This window comes from Rhodnius prolixus, unplaced genomic scaffold (genome assembly GCF_049639745.1).
Source record: "Rhodnius prolixus isolate KJV_2025 unplaced genomic scaffold, Rpr scaffold_9, whole genome shotgun sequence".
In the NCBI taxonomy this organism is placed as follows: Eukaryota; Metazoa; Arthropoda; class Insecta; order Hemiptera; family Reduviidae; genus Rhodnius; species Rhodnius prolixus.
The window spans coordinates 18095762-18109200 of NW_027411604.1; the positions used below are offsets into that span (position 1 = coordinate 18095762).

The 13439-nt window shown below is 32.9% G+C and overlaps 1 protein-coding gene and 1 long non-coding RNA gene across 24 annotated transcripts in view; one reads left to right on the forward strand and one right to left on the reverse strand.

Annotated features, from left to right (window-relative positions):
* The window catches only part of LOC141453951 (uncharacterized), a 52188-nt gene extending 47026 nt beyond the window's left edge, over nt 1–5162 (reverse strand). For 2 of the 8 annotated variants that reach the window (XR_012458328.1, XR_012458329.1), the window contains exon 1: nt 4369–5162. This is a non-coding gene — a long non-coding RNA (uncharacterized lncRNA). The remainder of the gene's footprint in view (nt 1–4368) is intronic. The other 6 variants (XR_012458326.1, XR_012458327.1, XR_012458332.1 and 3 more) reach the window with 5 other exon arrangements.
* LOC141453943 (phosphatase and actin regulator 2) overlaps nt 1–13439 on the forward strand; it is a 365561-nt gene that overhangs the window by 249230 nt on the left and 102892 nt on the right. For all 16 annotated transcript variants that reach the window (XM_074127585.1, XM_074127588.1, XM_074127589.1 and 13 more), the window contains 2 exons: nt 2016–2216; nt 3390–3518. In XM_074127585.1, coding sequence (XP_073983686.1) covers nt 2016–2216; nt 3390–3518 — 330 coding nt within the window. The remainder of the gene's footprint in view (nt 1–2015; nt 2217–3389; nt 3519–13439) is intronic.

Sequence of the window (13439 nt, forward strand, 5' to 3'; positions counted from 1 at the left end):
TTTTAATTATTTCACTTCCTTTTAATTTAGAAAGAATCGATAGCACAGATATGTGTGGATAAATTGTGAATAATATAAAACAAGTTTTGATTTCAATGGATTTACTGTAGCCAAATGTTCTAACTTAGCCGAATAAATACTAACATTAATTGAAGTAAAATATCTCTCCTAATTCTGTACCCGAAACATTTAATGGTAGCAAATGTTTTGGTAGGAATCCATTAAAGTTAAACATTACCAGAAAACTTGTCAAGGCATTCATATTCATGGAGGCTACAAATAGTTTAGAATAGTGCAGATAGTTTAGTCTAATTCTTGAAAAGAAAAATAACTTCTCGTCCATAACTGGGCCACGATGCCCCACTCTGGACAACTGGACCTCCAATTGGAAATCATTTTCACCCAGCTGGATCATAATGGGGAGATATCTATTAGTGTAGCAGTAATTCACTCCATGTCTAACGGTAACAGATAGTTCGAGACAATGCTGTTGAATTCTTTCTCTTAACTGTGATAGATGATAATTTTGGTGGTAACGCCCTCTAATGCTGCTTGTTAGTTATGGTCTTAGATTAGGTTACCAGTTATAAACCGCGGATATCCAAACTTAATCGATATTATACAGAAAAGTTTGATAAGCTAGTTGGGTGTAGATTTATCAAATTTTAGCTGGACTTCTTTTTTTTACAAGCTATGCTGAATATTCCAGAAGCCCAGACTTCAGAGCAGTATAACAAAGTTAAATTTGCAACGTCATTAGATAATTACTGGTCATATATTACAAAAAGGTAACAACAACAACAAGAGGCGCTAATGACCTTAGCAGTCGATGCGCAAAAAAAAAAAAAAAAAAAAAAAAACAAGAACAATTTTTGAAAATTCAACCTTTTTCTCAAAATCTATTAGATCTGGGTTGTTGCAAAAAAATTACAGTTATAAAGGAGGATTTGCCCTATAATTTAAAGAAAATTTGAGAATTTTATCTTTTATAGAAAAAGAGAAAAAAATTGTCAAAGTTGGGTGTTTTTCAACGTTACGCTTTTTCGTGCAGTTTTTGATGATTAACCCTTATACAACTGTCCTACCGGACAGTTTTAATCCAAGCCAACGTATACATTACAGCAAATCCTTATTACATATTATTTTGAAATAAAAAATTCAGTTTTGATTTTAGAGAGAACAGAACTCATAAGAACCTTCCAACAACTTAATAGACTGCTAGAAAACAAATTTAAACTTTACTTGGATTACAATAGACTTACTTACGAAAGTATTGTAAAGCTCGTGTGGATTTACGTGTTACTGAACTATGGATCAAAGAATCCAACCCTTGCAATCTGAAATTCTTAGCTCCATCCTAGCTAAATGCTTCCTATAATCTCAAATCAAACCATCCAGACAGATCTAAACATTCCTATCGTCCCACAAGTTGCTCATACCCGTTACAGAAAACCTAAACTTCACTTAGAATCCCATCTTTACCCAGGATACTTCCAGGTAACAATCCTGGATGTCTTAAAAGATAGTGGACTTAGGATTTCCACTCTGAAGACTAGGATCAGGGAGTAAGTGTAGGGGATGTTATCACTGGGTTATCCTTGTTGCTTACAGCAAATTCTATGTACTATATTGCATTGTTATCATTGCTCACCAAGATCTGATTTCTAGATACAAAAATGGCACCCTGGCTGGGACGCTGGGAATGTTTCAAAACTTGACAAATGCCAATAGAAAATCGGTTACGAAAATTTGCAATACGATTGCAGTATTCCCTAAATCAGGAGTGAGAGAAGATATAAAAGTACTCAAGAAGGGGATTTCTGCTTTATAATTTCCAGGAACAAGTAGAAAAGATGTGATTTAATGAATTTTGCATAGTACTAATAAAGGGATGTAAATATTTCAAAACACTTTAAAATGTAAAATATTAATTAGTGTAAAGGTCACCTTCAAAATAAATACTAACCTTAATAAACTGTGCTAATTTTAATATTAACTTTTATTTGTGTTCTCAGCGTTGGAAAGGAAAATCTCCGTACGCGCGCCAAGAGATGAACTCGTTCAAAAAGGAATACTACTACTGGATAGCCCAACTTCGCCGTTACCTGGGACATTGCCTGGAAGTTTGTCTGGCACTCTCGCTGGAACTTTGCCCGGCCAACTGTCCGCACCCCATCCAGGCACCATATCTACTGGCCTTCCGCCGCACACCAGAAGTCAGTTAATTTATATTACTACAAATTTATTAAGAAGTATTTTATCACCTACAGCGTTTTATCTGCTATTAATATTTCCTATTCCTTGGGGTTGATTTTTCTTTTTTAATTCATACTCCTAATTAAAGGATAAATTAATAGATGTTGATCCTTTTTTTTATTCTTTTGAGGAAAACCTAATCATGAGCCGCCATTGAATTGAAAATCAATTTCAGAAAGTTGTTTGAATCGTAATAATTCCTTATAATGCAAAATAAAGTAATAAATCAAAATTTTACAATTCTAAAAACTGTCATTAAATTAATTTCTATGCATTAAATTCCAAAGTTTGCTTACTTTTCTCTATTTTGTAACAGTTACTTTTAATTCCTTAATATTAGAACTGATTTTCTTGAAATTATAATATATAGTTCTTTTATAATAATAATAACAGTAATTATAATAATAGATAAAATGATGAACAGAACAAAAATAAAAAAATTATCTCAATTTTCAGGCAAATAAATGTAGCAAAACCTACTGGTCATGCTACCTATCGGCGTAGTGACGAACTAATAACTACAAACTTGCCCGCTAGATAGCATACGTGTACGGTGGTTCTCTGCTTAGAAACATTGATTAACGTTTGTTTACGTATTTTGTTTTGTTTGGCCATTTTACTTTCTTTCATCTTTTTTCTGTTGTTTTATTAAAATATATTCTAATTATAATATAATTAATAGTATACAGTTATTATTTACTTGAACAATAATGAACATTTAAAGTATATCTCATTAAATGATTTCATTTGCATTTCATGCTAGGAAGTAGTATTTCACTTTCACATTTCTGAGCAAATTAAAATGTTTAATTGATACTTTCCAAGCATTCTAAAATGGACTATTCTACAAATCACATTCTCATTTAAGGCATTCACAAAAACGTCTTCAACTGGCCAGTCAAGTTACCCTAGACTGATGATTTATTGATCAGATGAGCTGTGAAGATTACCTGTGGATATTGCCTTGTCATTGTAAAGCCTGTCAGTGTGGAGTTTGTGCGTTTAGTTAAGATTAAAATATACCCTCACCCATGGATGCTTAAGATCCCTGAAGAAACGGGATTGTCTCACCCATCAAAACATTATATTGTCCATACCTAGAATTATTTCAATGTATTATTGGGATGTTTCAGTGTACGAGGGTACGCCGCTGGTGTGCATGCAGCCGATACACCCGCTGCAGGTGACGTCCAACCATGCACCCCAGTTCCAGTTGCCTCCCATTGGACTGCCTTCGCCTGGACAACTCCAGTCACCCACCGGTAAGTCACCTACCCACATAAGATCTAATAAGGTTTAGCCCAGTTTCCCAATGTATTAATAATTCTAATATTATCCGTCGTACTACGCATATTTATTTTTATCTCATGATCACGCTTCAATCTTGTTTAGACTGCACCAAATTGTTTGGATAGTGATAACATTTTACACCAAAACACCGAATCTTCTGCATTTTGTAACATTCTAAGGGTAAACGATCTACCGATTCCCCATTTCTTTTAAAGAAAGATTAGCTGTAAATATCGTTTGCCATATTAATTATAATTTTTCCTTACATCTTCATTGAAGCACAAGAAAAGTGGTGATTCTGATTGAAGATTTTGTTAAATTTTCATATTTAATAATTCAACATGAACTTAATTTTCATTTTCGAACTATCTTTACAGTTACCAGAACTAAAATAGTAACCTATAAGTAGTTATGTTTAAAATATAGTTGATGACCTGGTTATATTCAAGAATCAGCACAAAAATTGATCTAATTGGGTATGTACAGCCGAAGCTATCTGAGCACGGTAATCCTAGATAGCTCCAAATAAATATAACCTTTAGGGAGATAACTCTTTAGAGATGGAAGAGCATAGGCGAAAGGAAGCTTACACGAAACTATCTCACTTAGATTAAAATGAATTGAAACAAACACTTTTACTTATTTAACATCCAGAATAATGAAATAAAAATAACTAGAAATAGAAAATAGAAATAAATCTTAATTGTAAAATACTTATTATAATAGTTGCAACTTAAAATTAAATGATAACTATACACAAAAAAAAATATAAACCCAATGAAAAATATTAAGCGAATAATCCAAATAAATGTTGTTACTCACAAAAACGGTAGGCGAAAGAAATGTTATGATATTCTGCTACACTGGCCTGGCAGAGAGGAATTATGCTAATCATATTTTATTGTTCATAACATTCATTTCATGAAATATTGCAGTCCAATGGTCAGTAGGTTGTAATGAAAACATGGTCAACTAGTACAGCGAATGCCATCTAGCGGATATTTCGGTTACTAGCTTTTGTATTGTTTTCAATCACTTCTCCAGGTTATTCACTGTTTTGTTTACTATTTATTTATAAGAAAAGTGCTTTATTCTAAATCATCTGAAAGGTTTACTACTCAATTTTGGAAAAACAATAGTTCATATCTATTCTAAAATTTTACTTCAACTTTTTTAAGGTTAGTCACAATTACAATTTTACTTTACTTCCTAAAGAATTATTTTATTTTTTATTAAATTCTCATATGGTGGTTTTAAAATTTTATTTATTCAAGTTACTGTGATTCTCTTTTCTTTGATTTAGTTTGCTGTGACTTATTAATTATTATTATTAATTTATTTAACAGTATTTGTAGTTTGTGGATTGTATATTATTTCATTTTGTTTATTGCATTTACGTTATTTTAGAACTAAAATTCTTCAAAGTGAAGTTGATTTTACTGCTCCATTGACATTTGCATTCTTAAAACCTTTCTACAATTGCCATTTGTTCTTTATGTATTTATTTAATGACTTAAGTACAAACTTTTTTAATGATAATGAAAATAATGGTCGAGAACTTAAACATAAGCAAAATAGTATATTTGCGATAGTTAACTATAAATTTGAAAATTTGATAAATAAATATCTGTTCGATTATTTACCTTTAAAAAGAAGGAAATTTAAGAAGAGAAGTGTTAGAAGATAGATGGTATAGAAATGGCCATTACCGGGGTATACTCACCGAGTACCCTATATTGCCTGCGCTTCTAATGCCACTTTTATAGCCACTATTCGTCTTCTTTCCTAGCCACCAGATGGGGGCTAGCTTCTTTCAAAACGATTTTATACTTTCATTATTCTCGTAAAAAAGGAATATTTTCCAAAATGATTGCATTTCCCTCATCCCCTCCTGCATGAAGATCTTTTCTTTGCACATAAACTGATACCGAGAGTTTATGAAGTTCACCGTACCTGTTTTTTTTTTTCCCCCCACAATTCCCTCTACAAGTAAGTAGATGGTAACAGATTTTACGCGGACATTTGTTCAGTATAAATTATATGTCTTGTGTGAAACATTCGCATGATTCAGTAATTTACGTAATAAAATTTATTTAAACTATTTTTCGCGATAAAACAAAAGAAATCACAAAATTTATTGTATAAATTGGCATTTTTGCTAAATCAATTTTCATCATATTTGCAATTTGAGTAACAAATTTAATTGCTATTTTGGAGTTATCAGTTTGTCAATCCATTTGAACATATAATCACTATTTATTTTCATATTATTAGTTGTTAAAAACAAAAAGAAAAGTTTCAGTATAATATTGTTTTTAAACTTCCTTCTTTACGGATCTACAATTTTCTTTTACTTACTGTACGTTCTAATTGTATACATTATAATATACAATATAGTTATTATTTTTATTGGTAACACTGTCGCCGTAAAAGGTACTTTTTAAGAGAAGAGTTGGGGTTGTAGATTCATTCCAAATGGCCATTTTTATTGTAAAGTACGGTCCTAACTTTTTGTGAACAGATAAAGAACAGCTAAAATCGAATTTAAAGAAAAATGTCTGAAACGGAAATATCTCTTTGTATTCAATGGATTGTTCACTTTCTATTTTTTTTTTTTTTTTGTATTCGAATACTCTGGTAAAATGGTTTCTAGAATTTTTCCAATATACATTCTGATCACACATAGATTGTATAACTTTTACTTTGATCATTTCTGTTGGGAATTTCGTTTTAGAGCAGTTTTTTCCTGTAAGAAGTTGGTGTTAAGCTTTACTTTTTATGGTTTTAGAAGCCAAACCAAAGTAGCCGTGAATTTGTCTCCCCCCCCCCCTCCATATTGTTGAGTATTTGGTGACTTATTAATTAATCAAAAATGGAAAAAAGAATATTGTCAATTTAAGATATTAAGCAGACATGACACAAGACATACTAACCTTACATAGATATAACAATGTACCAAAATATTATAATTATCAATCGAGTAAGCCGTGAAGATAATTTAGTCCCAAGGTTGAAAGGGCAACAAATAAATAAAAAGTTATGATTGAATTTGGCAATAATCTTTCTTCCTTTTAAAATAAATAACTTTACATTTATGAGATTTAACTTTACCAAACTTTATTATATTCGTTACGATCAATGAAGACCCAATTTAAAGGAAATAAGTTATAATATGCGAGTTTAAAAATAAAGTTGTCAATTTTTTTTTTATTTTTCCACTAGTGATTGAAAATAGTAATTAAAATTTAAACTTCCTTAACTACATTTTTAGAGTAATATTGAACCCAATATTTTGCGATTACAGAAAAAATAAAAATTACAGCCTTTTGTTGGTAGAAGAATATGATTATTGATTTTGATTGCCCTAATCTGCTAGTACTCTAATTGAATGCAGTTGATTAGTTGAACTGTTACGGAATAATGGTGCTACTCTCCATCACTTGATGAATATGTAATTGAGGTAATTAGTGTATGTGGTCATTACTGTTGCACAATCATATATATAATATGTACATGTGCGTGCTTTATATAAACGTTTTTCTAATAATATCCATTGAAGAAAAATATGGAAATTTAGAAGATAAGTAATTACTGTGAAGTTAAGTTGAAAACTTTCTTAATTTTAATTCAGTTAACTTTAAATCAAGTACTTATAAATAAAGAACTTTTAGTTGAAGTGAAGTTGTAAGTCCACCACAACTAGGGCTTCAAGTTCCCCCTTAGCCGAGTATTATTAATTCGTATTATGTTGGATGAATTAGTTTATAATTTTGAATACTCGTATATAAGATTCACCCTTCTTATTCTTTGAGATACTTCACTTAAAAACTTATTTGTCTAAATTAAAGCGCAACTTTTATACCCTTACATTCTTCTTAGAAGTTTTCAATTCAGATCAAATACCAAGCTTTCACATTGTATTGAATTTCCATTGCCACAGCCTTTTAGATCTGATTCGTCTTGTTTAATTTGTATTTTGTAAGGCCGCTATTACATTAATTGAGCCGTTCACTGAACGAATCGATTAACTCCAATTTTATGAAATATCTTAAATTTGAGTATCAAAGTACTAGATTCAGTCATAGCCTTTTTGTATTTATAATGAATTTCCCAAATATTAACGGTTAACACCATTAAACGATAAAAATTGCTTGGCTATTGAATAATAAATAATTTATTACAGAAGCCATTTTGATTAACTCAGTACTCTAATGTACTCGTAAATTGGTAGTTAGATGCTCGTAATCTTATTTGATTACGTTAGTTTTCTTAGTTTTTATTTGACAATATTCTGGCTGAAGCATAGAGCATATTTAGTGACCACAGTTCACCGTATAATGCTTAGAGTTACATAGAAGTCTTTTTATTCGAAAATTTGGTTAGTAAACTAGTCATAATAGTCAAAATCTCCAAAAAGTGTACATAGTAAATATTGGTTTGACAACTGACGATAATTTGTTTTTCTACTGCATTACTAGTAAAAAAAAAAAATGATGAATATGTGCGAATATGCATATATGTACACAATGCACGTACGTATTATGCATAAGTATGTGCATAAGCACGTATTAGCTTGGTAACGTGAACGGCGACCAACCACTGTTAGTCTAACAGCTGTTACCGCTGGTTAAATGCAATTAAATGGTCACGGAGATATCGATGTCTGATTCTGCGAGAAGTGGATTTTAATGGGGAAGCTAATTTGGAATAGAATTTTTTAAGAAGAGAAATGGAGTCGTAAGTCTTTGACAGAGGGACTATGTGTGTAAGTGATGAGGTTAGAGAACAAAAAATGGCGCCGATTTGGTTCTTAGGATTCGGAGTTCGGTTGAGATTAGTTCGTTTGGCTATCCCCCGTATAATTTGAGTCTTTATGTCCATATGGCAGCGAAGTAAGGGAATTATATATTTTTCTTTTGTTCATTAGAATCAACTTAGAGCGTTTGTCAAGTAATCTTTATAATTATTTATTTTATTAATTAATTTCTAAATTAATAGACTGTTCACTGACTTAAAATAGTTCGGCGCCTCCCTTAAGGTTACATTTCAGGGTAATGTCAGGTTACAAACTCGCGGTAATGAACAGTAATGTTCGTAAGAATCAAATATGACTCAAAGATTCGGAATTTGGAGAAAATTTGTAAGTTACGAGAGGCACTATTTATATTTTGAGCCTAATAATAAAAAAACAGTAATTTGTCATTTAAAATGACTTTATTGTTTTGCAAAATATTCTCCTTTATGATCTATACACTTCTGCATGCGTTCGAACCACTTGTCAAAGCATTTTTTCCATTCCGCTTGAGACATCTCCAAAACATGGTTTTTGAATGCATCAACGGCTTCTTCTGCCGACGAAAATCGTTGTCCACGTAATTTATTCTTGACGTTCGGAAACAAAAAGAAGTCATTTGGTGCCAAATCAGGACTGTACGGCGGATGACCCATTAATTCGATTTTTTGAGTGCTCAAATAGTCGGTTGTTAGGACGAGATGTGTGACAGCTGGCATTGTCTTGATGAAGAATGATCCGACGGCGCTTGTTTGTTTTCCTTATTTCATCGAAGACTTGCGGCAAACAAATGGTTGTGTACCATTCAGAATTGTCCGCACTGTTGCCACATGACCAGTTTTTCCGAAAAAACAGGCGCCCATTTGTTTCGAAGTGCTTGGAGCGCGAACAACTTTTGTTGGATTTGGTTCATCTTGAAACACCCATACAGTCGACTGCTGTTTAGTTTCAGGCTCATACGCATATATCCATGATTCGTCACCTGTTACAATCTTATACACGTCTTTTGAAGCACCGCCATTGTATTTCTTAAGCATTTGTTTGCACCAATCGACACGAGCCATCTTTTTTAGATTTTGTCAGATTATGTGGGATCCAACGAGAACAAACCTTTTTCACGGCTAAATGATCATGCAATATATTATATATACTGGTGGAACTAATGCCTAAGGTTGCCCCAATCTCACAGTATGTCACATGACGATCTTGCATTATTAGTTTTTGCACAGCATCAATGTTTTCTGACACAACAACTAATTTTGGACGATCTTCACGACTTTCGTCGGTGAGCGAACGACGACCACGATTGAATTCGTTATACCAGCGTTTCACAGTGGCAAAGGATGGGGCTTTATCGCCAAAAGTGGAAGTAAGTTGATCGATGCACTCCTGTCTTGATAATCCACGTCGAAAGTCGTAATAAATCATTGCACGAGTTAATTCCATTTTTTCGCAGAGACACAATTTTCAAGTGACTGTAAACAACACAAATCGCGCTCAAATAACAAAACGTTCTGAAGAAGGTTATGGTCAAAAATGTCAAACTTTCAAGTGGAAACGTCAGATAGCACCTGACAACACTCAGTGTTGCCAAGGCTCATAATATAAGTAGTGCCCCTCGTATAATCTTGAGATTTGTGGTAAGAAAAAGCCAAAGTCGTGTAACTGTTCACGCTAAATATATTTCTTTTAAAAAACCAAAATGAGAAAGATTTGCAAGGTATCATGGCGCAGCCAATCATAGCAGGGTTGTTTGAATATTAATGTAAAATTCATGAAAGGTAAAAGAAATTAGTTTTTTATTAAAAAATGGTTATTTGTTCTACTGTTTTATGTAAGAAATTTATGGGATATGTAAACAAACAAGCTAGAAAACACAAAAAATGGGAAATGTATTTTTCCAATTTTCGTTGGAATACGAAAAGTTTAGAACATTGCTCGATGTTCTATTCATATGTTCGCTGTTCCGTCTGTTAACAAAGCTTTTGATTTGTAAGCTTGCTCTGCTTCCTCCACACTTTTGTAAACTACTTCTTCCACTCTAGTGTATTCATAATGCACCCGGTAGAGATGGTACACAAACTTTTTCGTTTATTCATCTAAGAATTTACATATCACACTGGTAGTAGCAGATTTCTCTGCAATCACGTTTAGTTAGTGTAATTTGAATTTTCCGCGTAGACTTTACAGCCATTGCTGTTGCTATGATTAAATTAGTGATTCATGGCAGTAGAAGATGTTTTAAACCAAATTATTTTAAATGTTTCCATTGTTTTCATCCATTTCAACTAGTATCTACCACATTTAGCTGGCCTTGAGACTATCCTAAATTATTTATGTCAAATTTGAGTTATTTACTTTACTTCACAGGGTAAACACCATAAGGCACGTATTTTTTATTCATTTATGATTTAAGGCGCGTCATCATCTAAGGTTTTCAGTGCACTGCTTCTCTCGTTACAGACAACACTGTCCATTACCGGACAGTGAGCTGTAAGAAGCTCCTAGGAAGAGAAAAATCTAAGGGTCAGCAGCTGAATTCGAACCCGGGACCTCCGCGTGGGAGTCCAGTATGCTAACCGCATAGCTAATCCCTTCCCCTCATAAGGCACGTATTCCTTCACTTTTTGAAAGACCGGTTTGAAATATTCGTCTCGGTTGAAACTAAACTTTTTTTTTAATAGTAAATAGGAAATACTCGTCTTAAGATCCTCTGTGTGCGACTAATTTTGTGAGAGACAGAGCGTCAGCCATTTGCAAATAATCTTGGAAAATGGCGGATCTATAAGTGAGCTAAGTGCACAGTTTCCTTTTTTATTATTCAGTAAAGTAATCAATATTCTCAACTTTCTACATCCGCTTTGCATTAATAACATAAAACAGAGAATATTGCATCAGAAAAATCTCGATTTCTGTTGTATTTTTGATGATTTTTTTTTTTTTTATTGAATATTCTGTTAATTTATCAAATACCTACGGGGGAAAAATTGATTAAAAAATTGTAAGAGTTGTTTTAATGAGAAATAATGGGTTATAAAGAATTGACCAATCGGAATGAAGATTGAAGATGTGAAATGTAGGCGTTTTGTACAGCCAATAGGAAGATGCATACTAGTGTTTGCTGGCCACGCCCACATGAAAGAGGCCACGCCTTTACTTATAAACCTTCACCGGATTTCTTATATTATAAAATAGAGGCTTATTTTATTTTATTTTTTATTTCAGAATTTTGTAGTTTCCTATTAATTGCCTACCTCAGGAAATTTTGCGAAACTTGATAAATAGTATTTTGCTGTTCATTTATTTTGGAGGGATCTGGAAAATGAGTTATTAAGGTATAAGATGTAAAAAACGAGGTACTAGTTTAATCTTGAGGTAACTTTTTCTATTGTAAAAGAGAACATAGCCAAACCTACAAACATACGGACTGTACAAACATTTCAGTCAAAACTCCTCCGACAGATAGCTGATGCTCCTTTCTACGGTGACTAACCTCACTCTTCACAACGACCTCAACATCCCATTCATAGACCAACTCGCCAAGACTAAATACCAGAAATTCCATACTACTCTTTCGACTAGCTCTAATCCTCTTGTACTGTCTCAACGCTTCCTCTGACATCCCTAACAATACTCCTCGACGACTGAATCGCCAGTGGCCCCGCGAGTTCCTGAACTAAACGTCATTATTCTCCTATCTCTCCTCTCTCCACCTCGTTTTCTCCTCCTCACATTCTCCTCTCTCCTATAGAGAGTGCTACTTCTCTCCTCCTGCTCTTCCCGCACCAGTTCATCTCATTCACCTCCTATTTACTTATTGTATATATTTATACAGATTGTAAATTACAAAATAAATTAAAAAAGAAAAAGATAAAAAGAACATGATCCCCGGGCGCGAGATCCCGGGTTCGAATCCAGCTACCAATTCGGAGATTTTTTTTTAAATTTCTATAGCTTTTATAATCACAATCGACTAACAACTTTTTTTGAAAAGATACCAACCGCCATTGCTAGTAACTGGTAGATGTCAACAATATTTTAATAATCTGTGGTATAATTATATATAGAATATAATTAAATAAGTTTACCCTTAAATTAATTTGGTCTGGTAGTACGAGTATGTCTACAGTTATTTGTTTCAATTAGTCTGATGTGTAAGTAGGAAGCTGGTAAGTGGTGATAAGTGTTAATCTCTAACTCCCAACATGGACAGTTACCACAGCCTTCCTCGAGTGTGAAATATATCACCCAGTTACCACCCCTTTATGATGTTCCTCTCTAGCAAAGGGTGGATGGAATTTAAATATAAGATAAGAAGTTTTCCCCTCCTAATGTCGCTGTTAATTGTAATGGTGGTTGCTATGAAATCAATCTAGTATCAGATTAATGTAACCAAAATTTTGAAGTGGTTCCTTTCTCGCTCCAACAGATCAATAACTCTTGAACCTCGACTATTTCCCCATCCTTGTCTACATATTACATTTTCTTGGCAACATTATTTCCAATGCAGAGAGAGGTTTTTTTATTGTTACCAGTTATGTTAAGTTGTGAAATCGTCCTAGTTCTAGAGACAAATAGAAAAATATAATATTTTTTTACGTTCACATATTTATATTAATTTGTAAGAATAATTTTATTTTAATTTCCTCTTCTATTAATTGTGAGAGCGTCAAAAATTTTCGACGTAGAGCACAATACTTTTTGGGATGCCCTGAATACGAAAAGGTTTTTATTTTTGTTAGCATCCTACCTTGTACTTGCACAAAAAAATGAACACAAAAATTTTTGAAAAACGTAAATCAGTTTTTTATCTACGTGTAGAAGATATGTATAGTACAAGATTCTAGGCATGATAACTAGCTTTCCCAAAATGGGAAATCAAAACCGCTTAGATTTTTCTCTTCCCTAGGAGCTACTTACAACTTATCGGTGATATACAGTGTTCCCAGGAACGAAAGTACACTGCCCAGAGGCCGGCAGTACGCTACAAAAAAAGCTTTGGACACCAATGACCTCAGATGTTAAAGCTCCTTAAAACAATTAAAAAAAAAATAATAATTAAATAACAGAATTAAATATTTTTTTGAGTGTCTCTTTTAAG